General features: G+C 41.5%; 1 protein-coding gene across 1 annotated transcript in view; it reads left to right on the top strand.

The window, feature by feature from the left end:
- Positions 1-27,256, top strand: part of LOC140491202 (EF-hand calcium-binding domain-containing protein 5-like) — a 164,711-nt gene that overhangs the window by 69,081 nt on the left and 68,374 nt on the right. The window contains exons 5-7 of the mRNA XM_072589181.1: positions 15,013-15,168; positions 20,822-20,921; positions 25,524-25,748. Coding sequence (XP_072445282.1) covers positions 15,013-15,168; positions 20,822-20,921; positions 25,524-25,748 — 481 coding nt within the window. The remainder of the gene's footprint in view (positions 1-15,012; positions 15,169-20,821; positions 20,922-25,523; positions 25,749-27,256) is intronic.

Below are 27,256 nucleotides of genomic sequence, written 5' to 3'. Positions count from 1 at the left end.
ACAGCAGGATTGTTAAAGCTGTGAAGACAGCTCAGAGAGGTGTCAGAGCTTTAGAAGGACTTTCAGAGTGTCAGGTAGGGATTTGGAGAATCGAGAGAGTTGGAGGGTTGTAGTGTATAGTATGTGGTTGTCAGATTTCCAGAATGGGAGGGGTCACAAGTAATCAGAAGGTTGCAGAATCAGGGCTAAAGTTGGTGAGTCTAGTGGAGTCGGGGGTTGGGTATCAGGAAGACATTGGGTGTATCAGTTCTGCAGTTCCCCAGAAAAGCTAAACATGCTTTTGCTCTGTCTGATTTTTCCTGTATAAGAATCCAGGTAAATAAGTCAAATCTGTCCTAAGTTTCCAATTCTAATTCCAAGATGGAGTCAGTTGTGCGGGATCACGGGAAGTTGGGGAATTGACCATCTAGTGTTTAATCTTTCTGAGCAATTTCCATGGAGTCAGTTCATCAAAACGTCTAAGAAGTCTGGGTGCATATACTTGCAGTCTCTGATATCATAGCATTGACTAAGATAGGGATTGTGTCATGTCCATGTATATACTGTAGCTCCCACAGCGCAAATTCACCCCCATAACATCCTTTCACCCAATAATCTCCATCTCCAGTCCTACACTCCTTTCTTTCCCCATTGCCTCTCCCGACTCCATTTCCTCTCTTCCACCTGGCCCTTCATTCACTCTCTCCCTCAGCAATGGCCTCTCCCCACTAAACATCAGGGATTGTTGACTGGTTTAATTTCTAAACTGTTCAAACTGACTGTGGGTTTTCATGAAGACAAGATCCAGCTTGGTTGTGGTGGATGCTGCATGCCAATGACCTCGTGGTACAAATTCAAACCTGAATATTAGACCATGTTTATCATGGCTTAAACCTTTGAAAACATTCCCCTTTAAGGTGGCAACATCTTCAGGAGAATAGGTGTGAGTGCAAACTTGTTGACAGAAAAACATGGAGTATGATCTCAGCCTAGCAATCCTCTTGCAAACTGGCAACAAAATAAAACAGCATATGAAGGGAGTAAAATTCTTAAATGCAACTGCAACAATATGATGAAATGCCAAAACATTCTGCCTCCAGTACTTGAATGCTTCCTTTAAGTAATGAATTCTGGAAAGGTATTATTTTAAAAGCTCGATTTTGAGACTGAATTATTTTGTAAGTGAATCAGTGTTAAAGAAGTGTATCAAAAGTGTATCAAGGAAGCACAATGTCCGTGTGAGTTCCTGCAATTGCTTGCTTCTGATTTTTGTTTTGAGTTTAGCAACTGCACATTAGAAACCAGCCACAGTTCTAAATATGTTACTGCAGGTTTTTTTGCGGTTCCACTCATTTCCTCAACAGCTTTGAGCTTTTTACTAATGGCCTTCACTCTTTGTCACGACAACATCCTGTGTTTTCATTCGCCACACTTCTTTTCTGTCAGGGCTTCTTGAGTTCAGCCAGTCGGCTGGAATTTATTGGGGTGGGGGACATGAGGAAGTGTGGTGGAAGAGCAGTTTCCTTTGCTGACTGCTCAGAAAGCTGGCCTTGTTCATGACTACTTCCCCTTCCCTTTTGTTTTGCATTTTTCATTGTCTCCTTGTTGATAAAACCTTTGGCATGAGCTAATGTTTCCCCTACAAGCTGCAATCATTGGCACACAAGTCTTTATTTCTATACATAATTGAATCTTTTAAAAAATTGTTTTTCAATTTTCTTATTGTTCCATTTTTGCATTCCTCCTACTGACCTGGTTTGGGATTTCACACCGTGTCCTTCAGCTCTTAGAAACAGGCTTTTTTTCAGGATGATATTCATCTCATATTTGGTTGCTGACCCAGCATTATTAGTGGGTGAAACTGGCAGAAGAGAAGCCCAAACTTCTTTCTGGCCTTGCAAAGCAATTAAAAACAGATGTGTCTATTTAGGCCTCCTCTGGAGTACAGCTCCTCTTCCACCTGTTCAAATTGTGGTCAATGATTATTCGATCCCAAATTGGAGAAAGTGAGGACTACAGATGCTGGAGATCAGAATTGAGAGTGTGGTGCTGGAAGAGCACAGCAGGTCAGGCAGCATCCAAGAAGCAGGAGAATCAACATTTCGGACATAAGGTCTTCATCAGGAATGAGGCTTGTGGGCCAGTGGGCTGAGAGATAAGTGGGAGGGGGGTGGGGCTGGAAGGGAGGAAGCTGAGAATGCTATAGGTAAATGAAGGTGAGAGGTCAGAGAGGAGGGTGGAGCAGTTAGGTGGGAAGGAAGATGGACAGGTCACGAGGGTGGTGCCGAGTTGGAGGCTTGGGACTGGGATAATATTGGGGGAGGGAAAATGAGGACAGTGTTGAAATCCACATTGATCCTGTGTGGTTGCAGGGTCCCAAAGCGGAATATGAGGCATTCTTCCTCTAAGCGTTAGGTGGTAAAGGTTTGCTGATGGATGAGGCCCAGGACCTGCATGTCCTTGTCAGAGTGGGAGGGGAGTTGAAGTGTTCAGCCATGGGGTGATGGGGTTGGTTGGTGCGGGTATCCCAGAGATGTTCTCTGAAACGATCTGCAAGGAGGCGTCTTGTCTTCCTGGTGGAGAGGAGATCACATCAGGTGCAATGGATACAGTAGATAACATTGGTGAAAGGACAGGTACATTTCTATTGGATGTGGAAGCATCCTTTGGGGCCTTGGGCGGATGTGAGAGGAGTGGTGTGGGCGCAGGTTTTGCACTTCCTATGGTGGCAGGGGAAGGTGCTGGAAGTGGGGTGTGGGCTGGTGGGGGAGCGTGGACATGACGAGGAAGTCATGGAGGGAATGGTCTCTCAGGAACACTGATAGGGGCGGGAAGGGAAAATTATATCTGGTGGTGGGGTCTGTTTGTAGGTGGCAGAAGTGGCGGAGGATAATGCGATGTATGCAGAGGTTGGTAGGGTGGAAGATGAGGACGAGTGGCGTTCTGTCTTTCCCAGATGGCTTCATTCTTCCAAGATCACAATTTCCCTTCCCACATGGTTGAGGACGCCATCCAGTGCATCTCCTCCACTTCCCGTTCAACTACTCTTGAACCCACCCCTCCCAATGCAACAAGGACAGAACCCCACTGGTCCTTGGATGCTGCCTGACCCACTGTTCTTTTCCAGCATCACACTCTTGACATCGATTCCAACTTGTTAAGATAGAAAATGCAATCAGCTTCAGGGAGCAGGCTTTGTCATTTGCTCAGGAGAACAGTAAAGATAAAATGCTTGATGGAAAATTCCAGGATATTGACCATAACAAAGGAATAGTGATAATTCTTTTTCCTTTCCCTTCCCAGAAGGCTGGGCACCACAGTTGATTTGGGCATCCACCCAAAAGGCAGTATTACCCAGTGTGATGGGATTTGAGTAAGGGTCAGACAATCCTTATAAAACTTGTGGGTATTCTGCACTGGCCTTGTGGGCAAGAAAGTGTCATAGACATTTGGAGACTAGGACCTCTGTTTTGCCAAGTGGGCAAAAATCTTTCAGATGGAATTTAATGGGGGGAACTGTGAGGTCATACATTTTGATAGAAAGGATGAAAAGGCAAACTGCCATTTAAACGGAGAGAGACTCTAAAGTGCAGCACAGAGGAATCTGGGTGTTCTTGGTGCATGAAACACAAAAAGTTAGCCTGAAGGTGTAGAAAAGTTTAACAAGACAAATACCCTTTTTTGACTTTATTTTTGGGGTTTGGAACTTAAAAATGAGAAAGTTTTGTTACAGCTATGCAGGGTGTTGGTGACGCCAAACCTGGAATGCTGTGTACAGTTTTGGTGTTGGTATTGAAGAAAGGGCATACTAGCATGAAAGGCAGTTCAAAAGAGATTCAGCTGGCTACTTTCTGGGATGAAGTGGTTGACTTATCAAGAACATCTGCAGGAACAGTGTTGTTAAACGTCAAAAGGTTCAGAAAAGATTTACAAGGATGTTGCTAGGGCTGAAGGGTTTGAGCTATAGGGAGAGACTGAATAGGCTGGGGCTGTTTTCCCTGGAGCATCGGAGGCTGAGGGGTGACCTTTATAGATGTTTATAAAATCATGAGGGGCATGGATAGGATAAGTAGTCAAGATCTTTTCTTCCCAGGGTAGGGGAGTCCAAAACTAGAGGGCATGGGTTTAAGGTAAGAGGGGAAAGATTTAAAAGGGACCTAAGGGGCAACTTTTACATGCAGAGGGTGGTGCATGTATAGAATGAGCTGCCAGAGGAAGTGGTGGAGGCTGGTACAATTACAGTAGGCATCTGGATGGGTACGTGAATAGAAAGACGATAGAGGGATATGGCCCAATTGCAGGCAAATAGGACTACATTAATTTGTCTCTGTGCCTCTGTATCCTGGGACGCAGAAGCACCGTCGGTCATCACCATCGATGACTATGAACCCAATGTCATCCATCAGTTTGCGTACCTTGGCTATACCATCATTGACAACCTCTCCTTGGACACAGTGATCGACAAGAGGATCGGGAAAACAGCCTTAACTCTTGCTTGCCTCACGATTCAAGTATGGACAAATCCCAAGCTGACAGCGAAGACAAAAGTGTCAGACTACAATGCCTGCATGATAAGCATGTTGCTGTACGGCAGTGAAATGTGGAATACGTATGCCAGACAGGACAGAAGACTGAACACCTTCCAGTTGAGGAGTATCCGCTGTATCCTGGGCATATCCTGGCAAGACAGAGTGTCCAACACAGCGGTCCTATCTAATGCTGGCCTTCCCAGCATGTACACTCTGCTCAGGCAGCAGAGACTGTATGGAGAATGGCCGCATCTGGTTGGGCATGGATGAGTTGGACTGAAGGGTCAGTTTCTATTCTGTACATCTGTACGACTCTGTGACTCTCTGACGCTTTAGCATGAAGGATGGTCTTATTGAAATGTACAAGATTTTTATTGGGTAGATGTTGAGAAGGTGTTTCCAATAGTAAGGGAATCTCAAACTAAGGGGCATGTTGATAAAATCAGGGGACATTCACATATAAGTAATATGCAAAGGAATTTCTTCCCTTGGAAGGTAGTGAATGTCTAGAATTTTCTACCCCAGAGCAGCCTGGAGGCCAGATCACTCTCAGTATTTAATGAGGAGCTAGATAATTTGTTTTGAAAATATGTCAGAGCCACTCAACCTAAAACAAACCCACAGTTTGACACAATGCAAGGCTAGTAGCTCTGCAATTACAACTCCTTTGTACCATCACTTAAAATTGGACAATCATGTGATACTTAGTTCTGTTACACTGAAATACAAACACTCTGGGGCTAGCAGATAGGCTGGTTTTGTTTATTTTGCAAAACAATATGAACCAGTTTACATGAATCCTGTTGAATAACCACAGGAAATGAAAATGTGAACATCATGTCTAATGAACGTCACGTTTGGTGCTTGAGCAGAATTACATTACACTGACTGAATTTTGTCAAGAAACTATCTTTCAGATAGGTGCACATTAAAACAAAACAGTCCAGTGTTTCAATATAAACAGTGAAAAGGACACCAGATAAACATTAATTTTATTAGTTCGTTATTGGAGAATATCTTTACAGTGTCACAGAATTGTTACACTGCAAACTGAGACTATTGCCCTGCTCTAGCTCTTCAAATGTTCATCACTGCCTAAGACCAATTTTCAGATTTCTCTCCATATCCCTTGCACACTATTTCTATCCAAATAGTCATACAATGCCCTCTTGAATGTCTAAATTGAACCTTCCACCAGCCTATTTTCAGGCAATGCATTTTATACCTGAATATTCACTACGTGAAAAGATTTTTTTCTTCTCCATCACCCTTGCTTCTTTTGCAAATCACTTTCAATCCCTCTTGTTCTTGTCCCTTTTCTAGCAGGAAAAGCATCTCCCTATTCACTCTTTCCAGCCCACTCATGACTTTCAAATCGTCTATCAAATCTCTTCTTTGAAAAGAGAACAGTTCCAATTTCTTTAATCTATCCTCATAACTGAAATTTCTCATTCCTGGAACCGTTTGTGCACTCTTGCCAATGCATTCACTTCTTTTCTATAATGTGGCACCCACAACTGTACACAACATTCCAGCTGAAGTCTGGCAAGTCTAACATCACCTCCTTCCTCTTGTATCCTATGGTCCTATTAAAAGAGTTGAGAATACTGTACACTTTAGTATCTCCTCTTTCCATCTGGCCTGCTACCTTTAGTGATCTGTGCACATATATACCCAGGTTCCTCTAGTCTGGCACCTCTTTAAAATTGTACCCCTTATTTTGTATTGTTTTTCAAACTTCTTCCTGCCAAAGTGCTTCACCTCACAGTTCTCTGCTTTAAACCTCATCTGCCTCTTATCTGCCCATTCCTTCAACTTCGAGAAAGTGAGGACTGCAGATGCTGGAGAGTCAGAGTCGAAAAGTGTGCCACTAGAAAAACATAGCAGTTCAGGCAGTATCCGAGGAGTAGGAGAGTCGATGTTTCAGGCATAAGTCTTTCCACCAACTTGTCAATTATGTTTTTCAAGTTTCACACTGCCCTCCTCAGTTTATAAACTCCTAATTGTTGTGTCATCTGCAAACTTTGAAATTATCTCCTTCACACAAAGCTGCAGGTCGTAATTGTATATCAAGGACAGGAAGGGTTCCAATACCAATCCCCAGAGAACTCTGCAACAAACCTTCATCCAGCCCCAAAAATTATTTGACCATTACTCTCTGTTTCCTATCATTCAGCTAATTTTGTAACCATATTTGGGAGAAAGAAACAAAATATTTTTTATGAGAGTTAGTACTAATCCAGCCCCTCCTACAACCTTCTTTGTTAAAATGTGACTAAGAGAAAGGTCAGAGTTTAAATATTCTGTGGTGAGTGGCGTACCTCATGACTTCTCAAAGTCCTTCCACTCCCTCCACCACCAGCACACTGTGGCGGTGGTGTGTGCTATCCACAGGATACACTGTTGCAACTTTGCAAGTCATCTTCAACATCTTCTCAAACCTGTGACCTCCACCACTTAGAAGGAGTTCTTTTCATGCCTTTTGTCTGATAACATGAAGCATTTTGAATATTTTTACTGCTTTAAAGACACCATGCAAATGGAAACAAAACGGAAATTGCTAGAAAAGTTCAGCAGGTCTGGCAGCATCAGTGGAAAGACATAAGAGTTTCAGGAAAGACATAAGAGTTTCAGGTCCAGTGAGCCTTTCTAGAACAGAAGTTCTGTAATTCGAAATTTTTGGTGTTTTTTTGAAACACAATTAGTGATGTTCTCTCAGTTTGTGTACAGCCCAGTTTTTGGGGTTACTCCCATAACTAGCTCCACATTGTCAAAGCTACATTTGGACTGCATTTTCTGAGTGTAAACAAAGTGTTACGTATAGGAATCAAATGTAAATTATGCATGTCAAATTCTTTTGAATGAAGGAACTGAATACACTCTCTTAATGTATCAACACCACAGCATCACATTTAACTTTTCAATGTAAGGTCTTTAATATATGGAATGCAGGTATACTTTTCAGTACACAGTCTATGTGACATGGTTCTGGAATATAACTCGATCAGATAATATGGAAATCCTAAAATAGATCTACTGACCTGGTCAGCTGTATTGTTTGACTGATTTGACCCAGATTAACAGTTGATGTTGCTGCAGTTGTAGATAACTAGAGTAAGTTTAAACCAGGCAATGGTCAACAAATTAAAGAGAACATCATTTGAATTCAATTAATCAATCTCCTCTTCCAAAACTGGGGTGAGTTGCTGCATATTGCAAACTGAAACAAACAGTGTTTAAGGTGAACGCCTTAGCTAGTGCCCCACATAGATTTTTTAGTCAATCTGTTCAGGAATGTTCTTCTACACCCTCTGGAGCAGGTCAGACATGAACCCTGGCCCCCGGCTCAAAACTACCACTATGCCACAAGAGCCCTTCAAAATAATTTATAGGTATTTTCTAATTCTAAATAATTTATTGCTGGATTATCAAGTACAATTCATATGTGATAAACAAGAATAATAGGAAGAGTTTCATTTGTGTCTTGCTAATTGGGTGCTATGACCCTTAGGAATTAGTGAGGATTAGGGATTGTATAAACAGCTCAAGTATGATTGACTGGCCTTTACAGAAGTGCTTGCTATTGACATACAACTGGCCTGTGTAATGAAGCTTAAAATGTCAATTTTATACCATTTAAGCACTGGATATAAATATTCTGTTGATAACAGAGGGAATTAGCATGACATCAGAACTAGAATATTACTGTCAAATTAGATCATATATCTAATTAGAATAGAGGTCATGTTGCAGCTGCACAGGACATTGATTAGGCCACCTTAGAATACTGCATTCAATTCTGGTCTCCTTGCTGTAGGAAGGATGTGGTTAAACTTGGAAGTGTTTAGAAAAGATTTACAAAGATGCTGCCAAGGTTGACGGGTTTGAACTATAGGAAGAAACTGAATAGGCTGAGGCTGTTTTCGCTGGATGGTCAGCGGCTGAGAGTTGACCTTATAGAGGTTTATAAAATCACGAGGAGCGTGGATAGGGTAAATAGTCAAGGTCTTTTTTCCCAGGGTAGGGGAGTCCAAAATTAGAGGGCATAGGTTTAAGGTGAGAGGGGAAAGATTTAAAAGGCATCTAGGGGCAACTTTTTTATGCCAGTGTGGTGCATGTATGGAATGGTCTGCCAGAGGAAGTGGTGGAGGCTGGTACAATTACAGCATTTAAAAGGCATCTGGATGGAGATATGAATAGGAAGGTTTTGGAGGGATATGGACCAAATGCTGACAAATGGAACTACATTAATTTAGGAAGAACTGGATGAGTTGGACCGAAGAGTCTATTTCTGTAGTGTACGTGTCTATGACTCTGTTTTACTTACCATTGAAGTTTATCCCACTGAAATAAGTTCAGCTATTCTGCTACGTCGGGTTCTTGTTGAAATTTCATGAACCAACCTTGAGATTCTACCTTGAGCCTTAAATTGGTATTTTTCTTTCTTTCCTATTTCAGGTAAGATCTCTCATTCTCATCCATCACCTGCTTTACTGTTTACAGACTTCTAGTTTCATAACTACCCAGAGCTACTAGATGTCCCTGAATATTGTCCCAGAAAAGTATAACTAATCACTCTAGTGACCTAAAAACTGTTCTAAAATGGTGAACTGAGAGTAGCACATATCTTGCAGTTGTTCCTGAGATTCAGGCTCATTTCTTACAGTTAAGTGTTTGGAGGTATATGGGGCAAGTGTAGGTCAGTGGGCCTAGTTTAGTTTGGATTATGGTCAGCATAGAGATTGAACCGACAGGTCTGTTTCTATGCTATATAATTCTATGACTCTATGACCTCTGAAGTCAATGATATTTAATGCTACTTGACCATTGATCTCATTTATCAACTATCAGGTGCTCAAGCTCCATCTATTCTGTTCACTGCTCCATCATTGACTAGTGGTTCTTTGAATTGTTCCACAAATTTCTGTTGCCCTTAGCTCTTAGCACACTATCTGCAATGTCCAGCATCCAAAGAGCAGGAGAATCGATGTTTTGGATTTGTATTATTATTTTGTGCAAGACGTACTTGGGGAATTTTCCACATTGGTGGACAGATGTCAGTGTTGTTTAGATATTGTAATAGCTGGGCTAGGAGTACAGCTACTTCTGGAACATAAGTCTTCAGTACTATTGACCGAATGTAGTCACCATCCATAGTTTTCTCCATAAGCCCTTCTTCAGGAAGGCTTATGCCCAAAACGTTGATTCTCCTGCTCCTTGGCTGCTGCCTGACATGCTGCGCTTTTCCAGCAACACATTTTTCAGCTCTGATCTCCAGCATCTGCAGTCCTCACTTTCTCCCATCTGCAATGTCCACCCAGTTCTGGCTACTTCTTTCTCTATCCCTGGTTTCTTTCACTCTTAGCAGCTTGACTTCCCTTACTGACCTGGGTTTCTTTCCCTTCATGACTCTATCAGCTTCAACTCCTCTACTCAGTGAGCATATCAGGTGTACTTTGTTTAAACTGATGCAATATTTCAGTGATCCTGGCAATTTTATGATTTGAGTTCCAGATTTTTAACATTGTTGATATAGCCTATCTTCCTGAGGCCCGGTGACAGTGTACACATCATGCAGTAGCCATGGTTAAATTACTCCACAATTGAACGATCAAATTTTATTTCTACATTCCCGGTAATCCAGTTCTGAATGATGGTGGGAAAATTAAACAACTAACGAGGAGGAGACTCCTTAATGAGGGGAAGCCCTAGTCATGAGCGCAAAAGACAATAATCTATTTTGACCTCCTCTGGACATCTCCAACATCACTGATATCAGTCTTCAGCTAATCTGATTCACTCCATGTAACATTAAGAAATGGATTAAGGCTCTGGATATTGAGAAAACTATGGATGGTGACTACATTCGGTCAATAGTACTGAAGACTTGTGTTCCAGAAGTAGCTGTGCTCCTAGCCCAGCTATTTCAATATCTAAACAACACTGACATCTGTCCACCAATGTGGAAAATTCCCCAAGTACGTCTTGCACAAAATAATAATACAAATCCAATCCAATCAATTTCCCTCTCATTAGTCTGTTCTCAACAATCAGTAAAGTGATGGAAGAGATCATTGAAAATGCTATCAATCTGCATTTGCTCAACAATAAAACTTGCTAACTCAGTTTGAGTTCTGTCAGGGCCACTCAGCTCCTGACCTCATTACAGTCCTGGTCCAAACATGGGCACAAAAGCTGAATTTTAGAGGTGAGTTGAAAGTGACTGCCCTTTCTATCGAGGCTGCATTTGATGAGTGTAGCATTCAAAGAGTCCTGGCAAAATTGAAGTTGATCAGAAGAAAGGCTCTCCATTGTTTGGAGTCATCGCTAGCACAAAGGAAGATGGAGTTGCTTGAGGTCAGTCATCTCAATCCTAGGATGTCACTGCAGGTGTTCTTCACGTAATACACTAGGCCCATTCATCTCTCACTGCTTCATCAATGACTTCCTTCCATAATAAGGTCAGAAGCAGAAACATTCACTGATGATTACACATCTGGGATTTCTCAGCTATTACAGCAAACCCAATCCAAATGCAGCAAGATCTACACAACATCCATTTTGGGCTGATAGGTAGCTAATAACATTTGGATCACACATCGGCGAGACAACGGCTGTCTCAAAGGGGGGGAGACTCTAACCATGTCCCCTTAGCATTCAATGGTATGACCACTTCTGAAATCCCTTATATCAGAAATTATTTAGATTAATTTAGTATATCTGGTCGGACTGGATGAGTTGTGGTAGTGTGCTCTGAGCCAGTGGCAACAGAAATTGATGGGGCAATTCAAAGAACCACTAGTCAATGATGGAGCAGTGAACAGAATAGATCAAGCTTGAGCACCTGATAGTTGATAAATGTGATCAATGGCCAAGTAGCATTAAATATCATTACTTCAGAGGTAAGAATAATAAGTCATAGTGTCATAGCATCATAGTCACAGAATCATACAGCATAGAAACAGACCCTTTGGTTCAATCACTCCATGCTGACCTTAATCCCAAACTAAACTAGGCCCAACTGCCTGCACTTGGTCTATAAACCTCCAAACATTTAACTGCAAGAAATAAGCCTGAATCTGAGGAGAAACTGCAAGATACATGCTATTTGAGTTTCCAGTGACCGAAACAAAAAAAAATTGCATGAGAGAATTTTTACTTTTACTTAACAACAAAAAAATCAATATTGAGTAAACATTATTTAGTCAGTAGTTAGCACTTTAAGCTATTATAAAGATATCCCTTTTAAGCTTCTTAACACAATTGATGACACCACTCCGCATTTATACATTCACCATACTTAAGACACTAAAAGAAAGCACAAATAGAAATGGAATGTGCCAATGTGAGAGAAGTGAGGGAAAGTTGAGAAAGGAAGAATAGCAAATGCAGGGAAAAGAAGGAATTCTAACAATATAAAAAGGACTAAATCTTCACTTTGAGTAGCAAGGTAAAATATAGTCATAGAAATAAAAATCAGAAAAGTATTAAAACAGACTGCTGCTTCGCAATCCACTTAACAGTATTATGCAGAGTTAAAATCTGTCATATTTGCTCTTCCAGACCCAAAAAGAGAAAAACATATCAACATCGTGAGTATAAGACCCAGCCCTTTCCTTTCTGCTAGCCTTCCATTTCTTTTGCGGCAATGAATATTGTGTCATCATTAAGGAGAATTTTTCTGAGTATGTAAAGCCATAATGGAAAGCATTGTTACAAGGCATTCCTGTTACATTACTGAAACTGTTTGAAACAGAAGATTGCAGTCACTTGCATTTTTCTCATCTGGGTTTTCAGTAGATTAGGATTCAAATAGCTAGAGTGTGACGCCGAATAAAGGCAACAATGTAGGTTCAATCCTTGTGCTGGATGTGGTAATTCATAGACTTCTGACTTCACCCTATTCTTTTGACATGGCTAGCCTCAAGCTATACTTAAACAACTGCCACTCTCTAATGGAAAGAGATGCCTACGGTCTGGTGTGGACATTGCCCCCTGCCTCCATAACAACAATATAAATAATTTTAAAAGCTTATAAGCTGTTTGCTATAATAAATAGCCTTAAATTTTCTTTGTGAAATCTAATAAGGGATAATACTTCTGGCATGGTAATGAATTCAGTTTGCCACTTTGTTGATAATTGTAAGACTAATATATTTTATTAACAGCAGGTATGTTAGAGTTCATGAACATCTTGTACTTTCATAGTGCCTTAAAAAACCCTCAAAGTATTACAAAGTGTTTGACATTTGGCTAGTTATTTTGAAATGTAATCAATATTCATATGTTTGGAAACAAGAAGATACTTTGCAATACATTACCACACAATAGCAATAAGTGACCTATGAATCTATATTTGGTATGTCTGAAGATAACTCACTGCTTTTATTGAATAGTACATGAGATCTTTATTTTCTACATTACCAATGCATTAGGAAAACAGATTGTCTTCAATAATGCAGGACCCCACTGAAATGGCAGACTTCAAATTCTGCTCACATTTTAGAATGGAGCTTGAATGCTTAACTTGTTGAATAGATAATATGTGATGGGAACTGTGAAATTTATGTATATGAATTTTAATATTATTTAGTAGATGCTTGGGTTTATGGTTTCTGAGTTAGTAATCATTGGGTTTCGGTGCTCTGAAATTAATAATTGTTCATATTTCTGTGACCATGGTGATTTCTTTTAAAACATTTGTTGAGGGTTAACTTTAGAATTGACGTGTATTTATATACACAAATAGTGCTTTAAGAATGAACAAGTTCTAGTGTAGAAGGAGAGGGAAGGTTTTTTTTAAGCTTAAGGAAAACACCTATTGGTTAGAGAGGTTTCTTTATAGTTCTGCTCCAGATATGGGGCAGTCCTGTGAAGTTATTTGAATAGAATGGCTAAATAGACTCACATTCCTGAAAATAAATATATATAGTGAACTAAATTACTTTGGAATAAAGAACTAGTGCTAGCTTCAGACCAGAAGTGTTGGTCTGAAGCCATGAAGAGGTTACTTAAAGCTGAGCAAACTCAAGCAGGTATTTAATAAGCCCAGGAAAAATCTACCTGCAGTTCCAATCTAAAAATTAAAATTACAAGTGACTTAAACTTGCCGACATGTTAGATAATGGCAATGTTCCCTCTAAACTGCATGGATGTTTGCAGCCGCTCCAAATTGCCGCACACAGCGATTGACATCAGCATGCCGATCATGACATTGACAAAGTTACTGCTACATACATATCTCATAGGGCTGTGCAGGCAGAAATAAAATTAGCAGGAACTTTGAATACAAGGACTCTGGTATGAGTATTATAGAAGTGGTGTTTTGGATGCTGTATCGGTGGTCTGTTTTGGGAATGATGCCAAAGCTGCTTCTTTTCAACACTTAAAAATGTATGGTGATTAATGGAAGTATACTTTTAATGTTTGTTTAAAAAGGCTTGAATTTTTATTATAAGTTGATGATTTATTTATTCTATTTTATCTTAATTTCTTGCATAATAAACTTCTGAGTTACTGTTAAAGCATGTTTACATTTCAGCAAGAGTCCACTTCATTAAAACCAAAACAAATCAAACCTGATTTAATAAGCCAAGTTCCTGTCTGGGAACTGACTTGTCTGGTAATAACATCAGTTGGAATCATATCAGATGGAAACAACAATGATGGAACTATTTAAAGCTGACTTGAGTTTGGTTTCCTGGGTTTGCATGAATGGAATCCCTATCAAAGTGATTTGGATTCAATGTGGCAAGTGGCTATTTGGCTCATTGAATATATACTGGTGCTGGTTCTATAAAGGGTCTATTTATCAGAATCACATTTGATTAATCTTTCCCTACAACTGAGCAGAAATGTAAACAAAGTATATTTTAGTCAAACAATAATAATCAACATGAATCGACAATGAAAATGAACTTTAAAATAGAAATGGATTGACTGAATTTACAATGTCTGAATTTGGATTGTTGTTTAATCATTGAACAGAATTGATACTGGACTTCTTGACTGTAGATCAAGTCCTTTAAGGAGGCTAATAAAATGTGTAACAGATGGGTAATTTTGCTGCCTGAACCAACAGTAATTATGCTATTTGCAATTATACCAGTAGAACTGAAATGGTTTCCACTACAAGCAATGCAAAATGGCATTCTGAAAATATTTTATAAAAGTTTCTTTTTCTATTAGGTACAACAGTAGAACTAAATGTCTGGAATAGAAAGGTTCTAGCTGTTCCCATAACAAGCCATCTGTACCAAATTTCATCCTGCAGTGGATTTATTCATTCATGTAGAAACATCTGTTCACTGTGAGAATCTTTCCACAATCCAGCAAAATTAATGGGAAAGGAAGTCTTGTCAGTTTTAATCTACTGGCAGTGTGATGCTGTCAGTAACTTACCAAAACCTATATCATAGGAGTCACGAATCTTTCCTGATGTGTGCTCAGGAAACATTTCAGTGTCAATGAATCACATAGCTTTTTTTTTCTTTTCCTCCTCCAGTATATGTACTCTTACGTCAAGAGTCTGTCTGACAATCCTTTCCAGGATTTCCTCGAATATCTTTCCCACAGCTCAGATTTTTTCCGTCAAAAAAGAGAAGGCGATTGGTGGAGGAAGCAGTTTGCAGAACTGTTCCTGGCATGTGACATTGGAAAGGTCAGTGATTAGACAGTGTACTGTCTGAGACTGTGACATTTTGTGAGACAGAAAGGTAAGTAGAATTAATTCCACTTAGCCAAGTGCTTGATGAGGCATGACTGGGAATTTCCATATTTGTGTTGAGTCAAATCTGCCAGTATGCAGCTGTGGAATAGGAAGTCTGACAAGTCCCATTACGGGCCATTATTAACCAGATCCTGAATTATTCCCAACAGCACAGCACTTCCATAATGGGCAATTCAGGTTATAAGTGGAAACTGTTCTTGTACTGCAAAAAAAAATCAGGTAGATAATTTCCAGTAAAATGGTATAGTATAGAGCTGTCTTTTGGCATCAACAAAACAACAGTTACCATTTTCTTCCTGCCTCAAGGTCAAAGGAATAAAGTTAATTCATCTCCCACCACCACTACAAACAGATAAATGTCCTGGTGGTTTGAGAAACTAAACAGCAGATCGTACTTAGTCCTGACCATACAATGGCTCCCAGTGCACCAGCTTCTTGGTTTATTGCACTCATGTTTAAATCCTCATGGCTTTACATGTAACCTTCTGTAATCTATAAGCATCTGCCTAAACAGTTTGGACTTGATGTTTTGCCCACATGGGGACCTGGAACAGAAGGGTGTGGGCATTAAAAATCGCAATACTGGTCTCCACTAAATCATTCTCCTGGTCGACAGATGATGTAGGATGGATGAGGGGGGTAGCTAATTAAGCCTTGCTTGAAGGTTTTTCAACACCAACCGAAGGAAGCTGACTGGAATTTTCAAGGCGGCCTCCAGGTTCCCAGCAGCAAGCTGAATGACCAACTATCCAAGCAGGCATAGAGCCCCTCTGTAGTGGCCTGGAGTTCTCCCTTACCTTCCGTGTACAGACTCACACACATACCACACGAACAGCACGTGCATGTGCACACACATAGGCACACAGACACACCATACATACGCACACCACACACACAGGCGTACACACATACCACACGCACACTCATACACACCACAGTGCCCCCCACACAAAAATAACACAGACATACCACACACACTCATACATACTACAGCACTCCCCCAGACAAACAAACACACACACACTCATACGCACCACAGCCCCCCAAACAAACACATGCACACACACCACACCCCACACACATGCATACACACCACATCCCCCCAACACACACAGACACACCAGACACACCAAACACTCACAGACACACCACACACAAACACATTTTTTACAAATTCAAAATATACTCTATTCATAAACAAGACATACAAACTCATGAAAGCAATCTGGTTCTGTACAGTAGCACATGAAGAAAACAAACATTGGAGTTTTACTTTATCCAACAAACAAACTAAAAGCATCTCTTACTTGAATAAGACTATATTTATATACATTTGAGTCACCCCAATTGAACAGATCCCAATTTTACTTTGGCAGAAAGACATTAGACACATGCACACAAAACTGACTGCACAAGACAATATTTTTATTCATAGAAATAATACTACATTTTGTCACATACTTTGCATTGCACGTTGCTTCTGTTTTGAAGTTGGAAGGAATCTTATTGGCCCTCCCTCCTCAGGAGCCTATTTGCTGTCCTTAATCGGACAGTGAATTTGCTTTTTGGTCATTAATTGATAACTCCAGGTAAAAAGCGCATTGCGTGAAACATTCCCACAAAGCACAGGCTTCTCACCTCCATTTAAACCAGAAAGTGGGTTCTGAGTTCTTCAGGGAAAATCTTTCCCTTTACCTCTGCAACTCATCTTTTTAAAAATCCCTTTCTTCAGTCCCTTTTTCCCTTTTTTTGCATCTTCAGCCATACCTCAGCTGCCTATTTGGCCTTCCCTGATTAAGCCTCTCTACCTTGCTGCCTTCAGGACCATATCTGAAACTCACCTCATCAACTGAGCTTTTGTTAGCCTTTCTTGAACTTCTCCATTTGTTTCTGACCATACCGTTTCCTGCAATTAAGCAGGCAGCTTGTTAATAAACCTGAAGTCTGAAAAATATTTGTTGGAGTACTTATCTCTGAATTTCCTATGTCCCAATTGCCATGAAGTTATATTGGTGATCAAATTTAGATGTGATGCCGTGTTTTTGGTCCTGCTGGTGATACTGTAAGTCCAAAGTGCTGCCTCTACTGAACATATAGACTTCTAATGTGGGCAGAGTTGGATACTGGTGAGATTAAGGGGGCAAAAACAGGGAGCTTGAATAGGAAATAGGAAGATTTGTAAAGTCAGTCAGAACCTAACAGTGATTTGGCAGCTGTACATCCTTTTCAAGTTTATATTCCAGCTAATGCTTCGTTTAACCATACAGGTAATCATTTTTCAGCCGTTGCAAGCACCTCCCACCAGTGCTATTTGAAGTTATCTATCTTCAGGATAGCTGCTGATTTATATCTGCTGGCTGTTGTGGAATTCATGCTTGAGGTTTATCCTGCTTTATGTTGTTGAACTGGACAGGTGTAAGTCCTTGGTTCTCACTTTGAGAGTGTTGCTTAGACTATTGCCCACAGCCATGGGTGTTAGAGTTCCATTTCCTTGCCCCACAGGATGACAGCAGTATGACAATGATAAGCTCTATGAAAATCCAAAGGCATAAGGCTGTCAGCAGGAAGCCAGATTCTCACTTTCATCAGGGACCATTTCTCCTACCTTGCTTTAAGCCAGGACCACTGTATGTAACATTTCAGCTGTTGTTGATAAGGTGCTCATCTGGCCTGTCCCCGCTTCAGAGCAGGGTGAGAATGGCATTACTGATGGCTGTCAGGTTTGCAGCTGCCATGAATTGTGTGTTGGGCTCATCCCAGGTTGGAGCTGAATATCTCGAATATCTTGCAAATCCGTCCACTGATTTATAAGAGAGGTGATTGACAGAAGTGGGTGATATGTTACATTTGCACTGTCAAGTGACAAGAAGGCTGAGTATCTACACGTTTTCCCCCGGATAGAGTCATAGATTCATACACCATGGAACCAGACCCTTTGGCCCAATTTGTCCATGTCAACCAATTTCCCAAGCTAAACTGGTCTCATTTGTCTGTGTGTGGCCCATATCCCTCTAGACCTTCCCTATTCATGTACCTGTCCAAATGTCCTTTAAATGTTGTAACTGCATCTGCACCTACCACTTCCTCTGACAGTTCATTCCACATATGAACCACTCTCTGTGTGAAAAAGCTCTCTCAGTTCCCTTTTAAAATCTTTCTCCTCTCACCTTAAAAATATGCCTGCTAGTTTTGAACTCCCTCATTCTAGGAAAAAAGATCTTTGCTATTCATCTTATCTATGCTCCTCCTGATTTTGTAAACCTCTAAAAGGTTATCCCTCAACCTTCTATGCAGCAATGAAAAGGGGCTCAACCTATTCCACCTATCTGTATAACTCAAATACTTCATTCCCAGCAACATCCTGGTAAGTCTTTTAAAACCATAAAACATAGGAGTGGAAGTAAGGCCATTTGGCCCATCAGATACACTCCGCCATTCAATCATGGCTGATGGGTATTTCAACGCCACTTATCCGCACTCTTCCCGTATCCCTTAAATCCTTGCGAGATTAAGAATTTATCAATCTCTGCCTTGAAGACATTTAACATCCCAGCCTCCTCGGCGCTCCATGGCAATGAATTCCATAGGCCCACCACTCTCTGGCTGAAGAAATGTCTCCTCATTTCCGTTTTAAATTGACCCCCTGTAATTCTAAGGCTGTGCCCACGTCTGACGGAAATAAATTCCCAGTGTCCACCCTTTCTAAGCCATGCATTATCTTCTAAGTTTTTATTAGATCTCCCCTCAACCTTCCAAACTCTAATGAATACAATCCCAAGATCCTTAGCTGTTCATCATATATTGGGCCTACCATTCTAGGGATCATCCGTGTGAATCTCTGCTGGACACTCTCAAGTGCCAGTATGTCTTTCCTGAGGTGTGGGTTCCAAAATCAGACACAGTATTCTAAATGGGGCCTAACCAGAGCTTTATAAAGTCTTTTACATTCCAACCCTCTTGAGATAATTAACGACATTGCATTTGCTTTCTTAACCACGAGCTCAACCAGCAAGTCAATCTTTAGAGAATCCTGGACTAACATTCCCAGATCCCTTTGTACTTTGGCTTTACGAATTTTCTCACTGTTTAGAAAAATACCATGTTTGTATTCTTTTTTCCAAAGTGCAAGACCTTGCATTTGCTCACATTCAATTTTATTAGCCATTGGACCACTCTCCTGAACTGTCTAAATCTTTTTGCAGTCTCCCCACCTCCTTAGAACTACTTGCTTGTCCACCTAACTCCGTATCATCAGCGAACTTCACCAGAATGTCCCCAGTCCCTTCATCCAGATCATTAATATATAAAGTGAACAGATGCAGCCCCAACACTGAACCCTGTGGGATACCACTTGTCACCAGTTGTCATTCCAAAAAAGAACCTTTTATCCCAACTCTCTGCCTTCTGTCAGACAGCCAATCCTCAATCCATGCCAGTAGCTCACCTTGAACACCATGGACACTCCACCTTACTCAGCAGCCTCCCATGAGGCACCTTAACAAAGGCCTTTCAGAAATCTAGGTAGCTAACATCCACAGGGTTTCCTGAACCCTCTCCAATTTAATAATATCCTTTTTCTGGCAGGGCAACCAGAACTGCACACAGTTTTCCAAAAGTGGTCACATCAACATCCTGTACAACCTCAACTTGATGTCCCAACTCTGATACCCAATGGTCTGAGCAATGAAGGCAAGCATGATAAACACCTCCCAACAAACAAAAAAGAGATTTGAGGGTTTATATAGACAAATCTGTGTAATTATGACAAGGTAGTTATATGAACCTGTATAAAACACTGGTTAGGTGTTAGCTGGAATATTGTGGGTAAAGCAGACCATTTTACCTTTGGAAGGTGTTGGGGGGATACAGAGGAAATTCGCTAGAATTGTCTCAGAGTGGTGTGCCTAGACTTGAGACGCTATGGATACTCTCCTTGGAACAGATGAAATTGAGGGTTTATGTATCATAATTTGTCAATGTTTTTGATGGATTTTCATAGAATAGATACAGACAGCAGGTTTGGTAATTGTCAAAATTCCAGAAAGATACTTTAAAAATGTTGTGTGTAGCAAGTTGACCTGACCTAGAATATGCTGCCTGAAAAGATGTTGGAAAGAGATTTAACAGTAGCTTTTAAAAGGAAATTTGATAAGTACTTGATAAGCAGAAATTTGCAGGGATTGTTTGGAAGAACCCATCAAGTGGGATTATTAGGATAATGGGTACAAAGTGCCAGAGTCATAATGGACTGAAATAGTGTCACAGGCACAATGGACTGAAATACCTCTCTCTGTGCTACTTAATTATATGAAAAATTATAGAAGTGAATAATAATAAAAGACACATTCTGACACAAGGATAGAATAGATTAAACAGAAAATGCTGTTAGACCATTGTAGTGCAGACTGGAAAAATTACCCATGATGTTACCTATAAAAGATAACTGTAATTGATTCATGCTGTGATTGAAAGGAGAAAATCAAGTAATTATATAATTTCAGTATTGAGCATTTCAATTTATGTATTATATTTGGCATAACAAAATAATTAAATGCTGGTTTCTTCTACACCTTCTTCCCTGCAGGCAGGATATCTCAATAGGAACAGGGTTATCATGTTATTTGAAGAGTTCTATGACGATAGTTTGGGCACCAAAGGAGCTGAATTCCGCAACCCCAGGCAATGTGAGTACAACTGAGAACCAGGTGGAGGGTGAACAACAGTGAACTGGTTATTAACATGGGGGACATTATGGCTATCTGAAATGTTAGGAGTAATGTTCACATTTCAACTACAAATTAAGAAATCAATTTTCTTGAAGTCTTGCAAATATTTTGTGCATTTGATATGTTATGGTATTTGCTAAAAGTACATTACTGATAGCTAGTTATAACGCATCGATTCTGCAGAACGCTCTCTATCTTGGCTTAGTACAGAACTAGGACATTGGAAAATGAAGCGTTCACTATTTTGTGTTTTTGTGACTACTATTGAATTTATATACATATTGTTATCAAAGATCTCAATTATATACCACCTTGTCCCCACACTAACCTGTCTTGGTTATTTCATTCTGTATAAAATTTTAATGAAATTTGCCTTTAATATTTTGGTCTAATTAGTTAATGAACTTTGCTTCTTCTTCAAAAGTGTTCTTCAAAAAAAAATTCTCACCTGGTTAGATGAGGTTTATCATTTACCACATTAGAATTTCACTAACCTTCTACAAAATGTCACAGACAAGCCTTGTCATCCAACAATTGTTGAATTATTTGCTACTTCTAAGCTCAACATGCTTTCAAAACCCGTGATCAGACCATGTGTCCTGCTGTTTTGATACAATGGATGGAATATTAGGCTCCTTAGCACCATTATCTGGGTGCTATGCATGCACTTAGAATTCTAAACTGAAATCCAAAGGGAGTGAGCACATTTGTGGGTTGAATCATGCCAAACACCATATTGATGATGATATAAGCATAATGCCATTAACAATCAGTGAAAATGTGCTGGACTAGTAAACCATAACGCTAATCAGCACGCAACATCCAACCAGCCTCCTCCTTTTCAGCTGCCTCTGTTGATGTTACAGCTTCTGTTATTGACTAGTAAGAGCCCTCCTTTATTGCATCCTGTAAATTGGAGAAATATTAAGCACCTGACACTCATAGCTATTCCAACAATTGAATTATGTAAAGAGGAAGGACTTGATATGTGAACACTGGATTAGTGGTGCTGGAAGAGCACAGCAGTTCAGGCAGCATCCAACGAGCAGCGAAATCAACGTTTCGGGCAAAAGCCCTTCATCAGGAATAAAGGCAGTGAGCCTGAAGCATGGAGAGATAAGCTAGAGGAGGGTGGGGGTGGGGAGAGAGTAGCATAGAGTACAATGGGTGAGTGGGGGAGGGGATGAAGGTGATAGGTCAAGGAGGAGAGGGTGGAGTGGATAGGTGGAAAAGAAGATAGGCAGGTCGGACAAGTCAAGGAGATAGTAACTGAGCTGGAAGTTTGAAACGAGGATGAGGTGGGGGAAGAGGAAATGAGGAAGCTGTTGAAGTCCACATTGATGCCCTGGGGTTGAAGTGTTCCGAGGCGGAAGATGAGGCGTTCTTCCTCCAGGCATCTGGTGGTGAGGGAGCGGCGGTGAAGGAGGCCCAGGACCTCCATGTCCTCGGTAGAGTGGGAGGGGGAGTTGAAATGTTGGGCCACGGGGTGGTTTGGTTGATTGGTGCGGGTGTCTCGGAGATGTTAGCCAAACGCCAACTCGAGGACACCTCTTTCTACTGCTCCCTCGACCATGACCCCACCCCCCATCACCAAACCATCATCTCCCAGACCATACAGAACCTCATCACCTCAGGAGATCTCCCACCCACAGCTTCCAACCTCATAGTCCGGGAACCCCGCACTGCCCGGTTCTACCTCCTTCCCAAGATCCACAAGCCTGACCACCCTGGCCGACCCATTGTCTCAGCATGCTCCTGCCCCACTGAACTCATCTCTACCTACCTTGACACTGTCCTATCCCCCCTAGTCCAGGAACTCCCCACATACGTTCGAGACACCACCCACGCCCTCCACCTCCTCCAAGACTTCCGTTTCCCTGGCCCCCAACGCCTTATCTTCACCATGGATATCCAATCCCTCTACACCTCCATCCGCCATGACCAGGGCCTCCAAGCCCTCCGTTTTTTCCTCTCCAGACGTCCCCAACAGTACCCTTCCACTGACACTCTCATTCGTTTGGCCGAACTGGTCCTCACCCTTAACAATTTCTCCTTTGAATCCTCCCACTTCCTCCAGACCAAAGGCGTAGCCATGGGCACATGTATGGGCCCCAGCTATGCCTGTCTCTTTGTTGGCTATGTAGAACAGTTGATCTTCCGTAATTACACCGGCACCACTCCCCACCTCTTCCTCCGCTACATTGATGACTGCATTGGTGCCACCTCGTGCTCCCGCGAGGAGGTTGAGCAATTCATCAACTTCACCAACACATTCCACCCTGATCTTAAATTTACCTGGACTATCTCTGACACCTCGCTCCCCTTCCTGGACCTCTCCATCTCCATTAGTGACGACTGACTTGACACTGACATTTTTTACAAACCCACTGACTCCCATAGCTACCTGGATTACACCTCTTCCCACCCTATCTCTTGCAAAAATGCCATCCCGTATTCCCAATTTCTCCGCCTCCGCCGTATCTGCTCCCAGGAGGACCAGTTCCACCATAGGACACACCAGTTGGCCTCCTTCTTTAGAGACCGCAATTTCCCTTCCCACGTGGTTAAAGATGCCCTCCAACGCATCTCGTCCACATCCCGCACCTCCGCCCTCAGACCCCACCGCTCCAACCGTAACAAGGACAGAATGCCCCTGGTGCTCACCTTCCACCCTACAAACCTTCGTATCAACCAAATCATCCACCGACATTTCCGCCACCTCCAAAAAGACCCCACCACCAGGGATATATTTCCCTTCCCACCCCTTTCCGCCTTCCGCAAAGACCGTTCCCTCCGTGACTACCTGGTCAGGTCCACACCCCCCTACGACCCACCCTCCCATTCTGGCACTTTCCCCTGCCACCGCAGCAACTGTAAAACCTGTGCCCACACCTCCTCCCTCACCTCTATCCAAGGCCCTAAAGGAGCCTTCCACATCCATCAAAGTTTCACCTGCACATCCACCAATATCATTTACTGTATCCGTTGCTCCCGATGTGGTCTCCTCTACATTGGGGAGACTGGGCGCCTCCTAGCAGAGCGCTTTAGGGAACATCTCCGAGACACCCGCACCAATCAACCAAACCGCCCCGTGGCCCAACATTTCAACTCCCCCTCCCACTCTACCGAGGACATGGAGGTCCTGGGCCTCCTTCACCGCCGCTCCCTCACCACCAGACGCCTGGAGGAAGAATGCCTCATCTTCCGCCTCGGAACACTTCAACCCCAGGGCATCAATGTGGACTTCAACAGCTTCCTCATTTCCTCTTCCCCCACCTCATCCTAGTTTCAAACTTCCAGCTCAGTTACTGTCTCCTTGACTTGTCCGACCTGCCTATCTTCTTTTCCACCTATCCACTCCACTCTCTCCTCCTTGACCTATCACCTTCATCCCCTCCCCCACTCACCCATTGTACTCTATGCTACTCTCTCCCCACCCCCACCCTCCTCTAGCTTATCTCTCCATGCTTCAGGCTCACTGCCTTTATTCCTGATGAAGGGCTTTTGCCCGAAACGTTGATTTCGCTGCTCGTTGGATGCTGCCTGAACTGCTGTGCTCTTCCAGCACCACTAATCCAGTATTTGATTTTCAGCATCTGCAGTCATTGTTTTTACCTTGATATGTGAACAGTCTGCCCATGGAACTAATGAGCAAAGAGATTTCGCCTCCTTCCATTGTCCACAACAAAATCTCCACCTATCACATTCTAGGCTCTTCCCACTTATGTATCTAATCCTGGCATCAGATGTGCTTCTGGAGACATTTCAAAAATCTTAATTGTAAGGGTTTCGTTCAAAGGTATTATTCTCTCACCTTCTCCTGTCACCTTCCCCTGTCACCTTCACCTTTGTACCATCCAATTGTAAATACTGTCTCTCCCCTTTAATTCAAACTCGTTCCATTCAACGTTCCCCCTTTGTTCCAAGACCATACGGAACATAAACAACTCAGAAGCAAGAGCATTTGGAATTAATGTGCTGCATTCGATTTAATTTTATGTAACACTTTGAAAGCTTAAAATGTGACTTGACCTCAAGAGAGTGCACTTGGGATTTCTTCTGAATGTACTTTAGCAATTTGAACATCAGATTAATTAGGTTTGCAATTAATTTTGTTAATAACTAGATAATATTCAAAATGGTACCAGATCTTTATTAGCTGGTAGCTAAGATTGAAATTCTGTGTTCCAGAGAGGATAAATATTGCTGTCGCACAGTTCCATTTGGATCCACACACTATCTCTGACAACTAATTTCCTTACTGTATTTCTGACAATCTTAAAAAATCTTACTTTTTTTGCTTTTCTGATTTGATATGCTCGTGTTATGCTGATTTGCAGGTCAGAGGTGAATTTTAAAAGATTGTAACAAATGAGTGTTTTGATATGCTGTTACTATTGGTAACGAAATGGATAATGATTCCCATGGTTAAATTTAGCTTTCAAAGTGGTAGTCAGTTAAATTTGGCAACACAGCAACACAAACGTAAAGAATATGTACAATAGCTAAACAAAACTTGATGTTAACTGTTTACATTTTGTGTGTTTGCCATTTCACTAGGGCCAGTCATTGAACTTGATGAAATGGAAGGTCGAGAGTTTATTCGTGACTTGGGAAAGGATTACAGTAACACTGAAGCACCAGCAAGTATACATAATGAAAATAACAATGAGATACCTTATTATGGAATGGAAAGACATGTTGACACTGAAAAATTCTATCCGGGTGAAGGTAGAGATATTACATCAAAACAGTCAGCCCGATTCAGTTTAACAGCAGATACTGGTAAGTATGAGCAAAAGAAAATTGATTTCATAGTTAGCAAGTCATAAGCAATCAGAAGAATGAGTGTTTAGAGATTGTAGCAAAGAATCAGATCAAAGAAAACTGCAAAGCATTGTAAGTAATTGATAGTGAAACAAAACAAGAAATTAAACTACGATTAAGATTACATTGATATCAGAGCATTCAGTGTCTAGAATTACAGAGACTCAATGTTTACGACCCAAGGGTACTTGCCAGGACCCTGCTGATGTCATGACATAATGTCTCTTTGGGAATTATCTGGGAAATCTGACCTATCGAGGCTCCCCGGAAGTCTCCAAAAAAAAACTCAGATTCTGAGTTAGATCGGAAACTTTGGATGTTTCTGATTTATTTATCTAGATGGTTGTCCAGGAGGTGTTAGATGGGAAAGTCCTAACTGAACTCCTGGCTAACTATATAACTTACACCCTGACACTCCCTGAGAACCTGCCTACTCCACCAAAATTCCCCTGCCCCTCCACCCCCCAACTTCTGCCAACACAACTTTACTGTTCCAGCCTGACTCTGACCCCCCAAATCGACCTGATGTGTCCTCACAGTCTGACTAAGTGCTTTGACTCTCCAACTTTCTACCATCAAATTCCCACATTCCTCGCTCCCACAACCAATGCACTAACTCAATCCATAATCACCCCCAAACCGACCTGACCAGAACTCACCATTTTCTCCACTACACCTTACATACATTTTTCCATTCATGTACCCATTCACTCATACACTCACTCAGTGACACATAGGAAAGCTGTTTCAAAGTGTCGCAGTGCATTAATGAACTCTTATCAGAATATGATAACTACTGCCCTAAAACCAGGGTGTTTACCTGTGCCGATTCCCTTCATTGATTTCGCTGAGGTTTACTGTGTTGTCTGAGTTCTGCAGGATCCCCCGTGAGAAGATGCTGGAGGCACTCAAGAGGGCATTGGATGGTGTATAGGGATATGAGGAAAAGGCAGAATAGGAGATTGGCATGAGATAGGAGAACTCATGCAGGCATGATAGGCTGAATGGTCTCCTTCTGCACTATAAATATTTTGTAATTGGCCAGAATAGATTGCTTTATTATGAAGGAAGATGAATTTATTATCAAGGAAGAAATAGCAAGATATCTAGATAGAAATTGTTTTGTAAAGCAGATGCAGCATGGGTTCATGAAAGACAGATTAACTAATCCATTGGTATTCTATGACAACATTACGAGCACAATGGACAATGGGGACCCTGTAGATGGGGTGCATGAAGATTTCCAAAAGGCATTCGACAAGGTGCTGCACAAAAGGTTGCTGCATAAGAAGATGCGTGGCATTATGGGTAATGCATTAGCATGGATAGAAGACTGGTTAACTAACAGGAAGCAAAGAGAATGGATAAATGAATGCTTTTCTGGTTGGCAATTAGTATCTAGTGGTGTGCCTCAAGGTTTAATGTTGGGACCACAATTATTCACAATTTACAGAGATGATTTTGAA

The sequence above is a fragment of the Chiloscyllium punctatum genome, chromosome 19 (assembly GCF_047496795.1).
Source record: "Chiloscyllium punctatum isolate Juve2018m chromosome 19, sChiPun1.3, whole genome shotgun sequence".
NCBI lineage: Eukaryota > Metazoa > Chordata > Chondrichthyes > Orectolobiformes > Hemiscylliidae > Chiloscyllium > Chiloscyllium punctatum.
The sequence above is the reverse complement of the archived record's forward strand: the minus strand, read 5'-3'. Positions and strand labels throughout refer to the sequence as shown.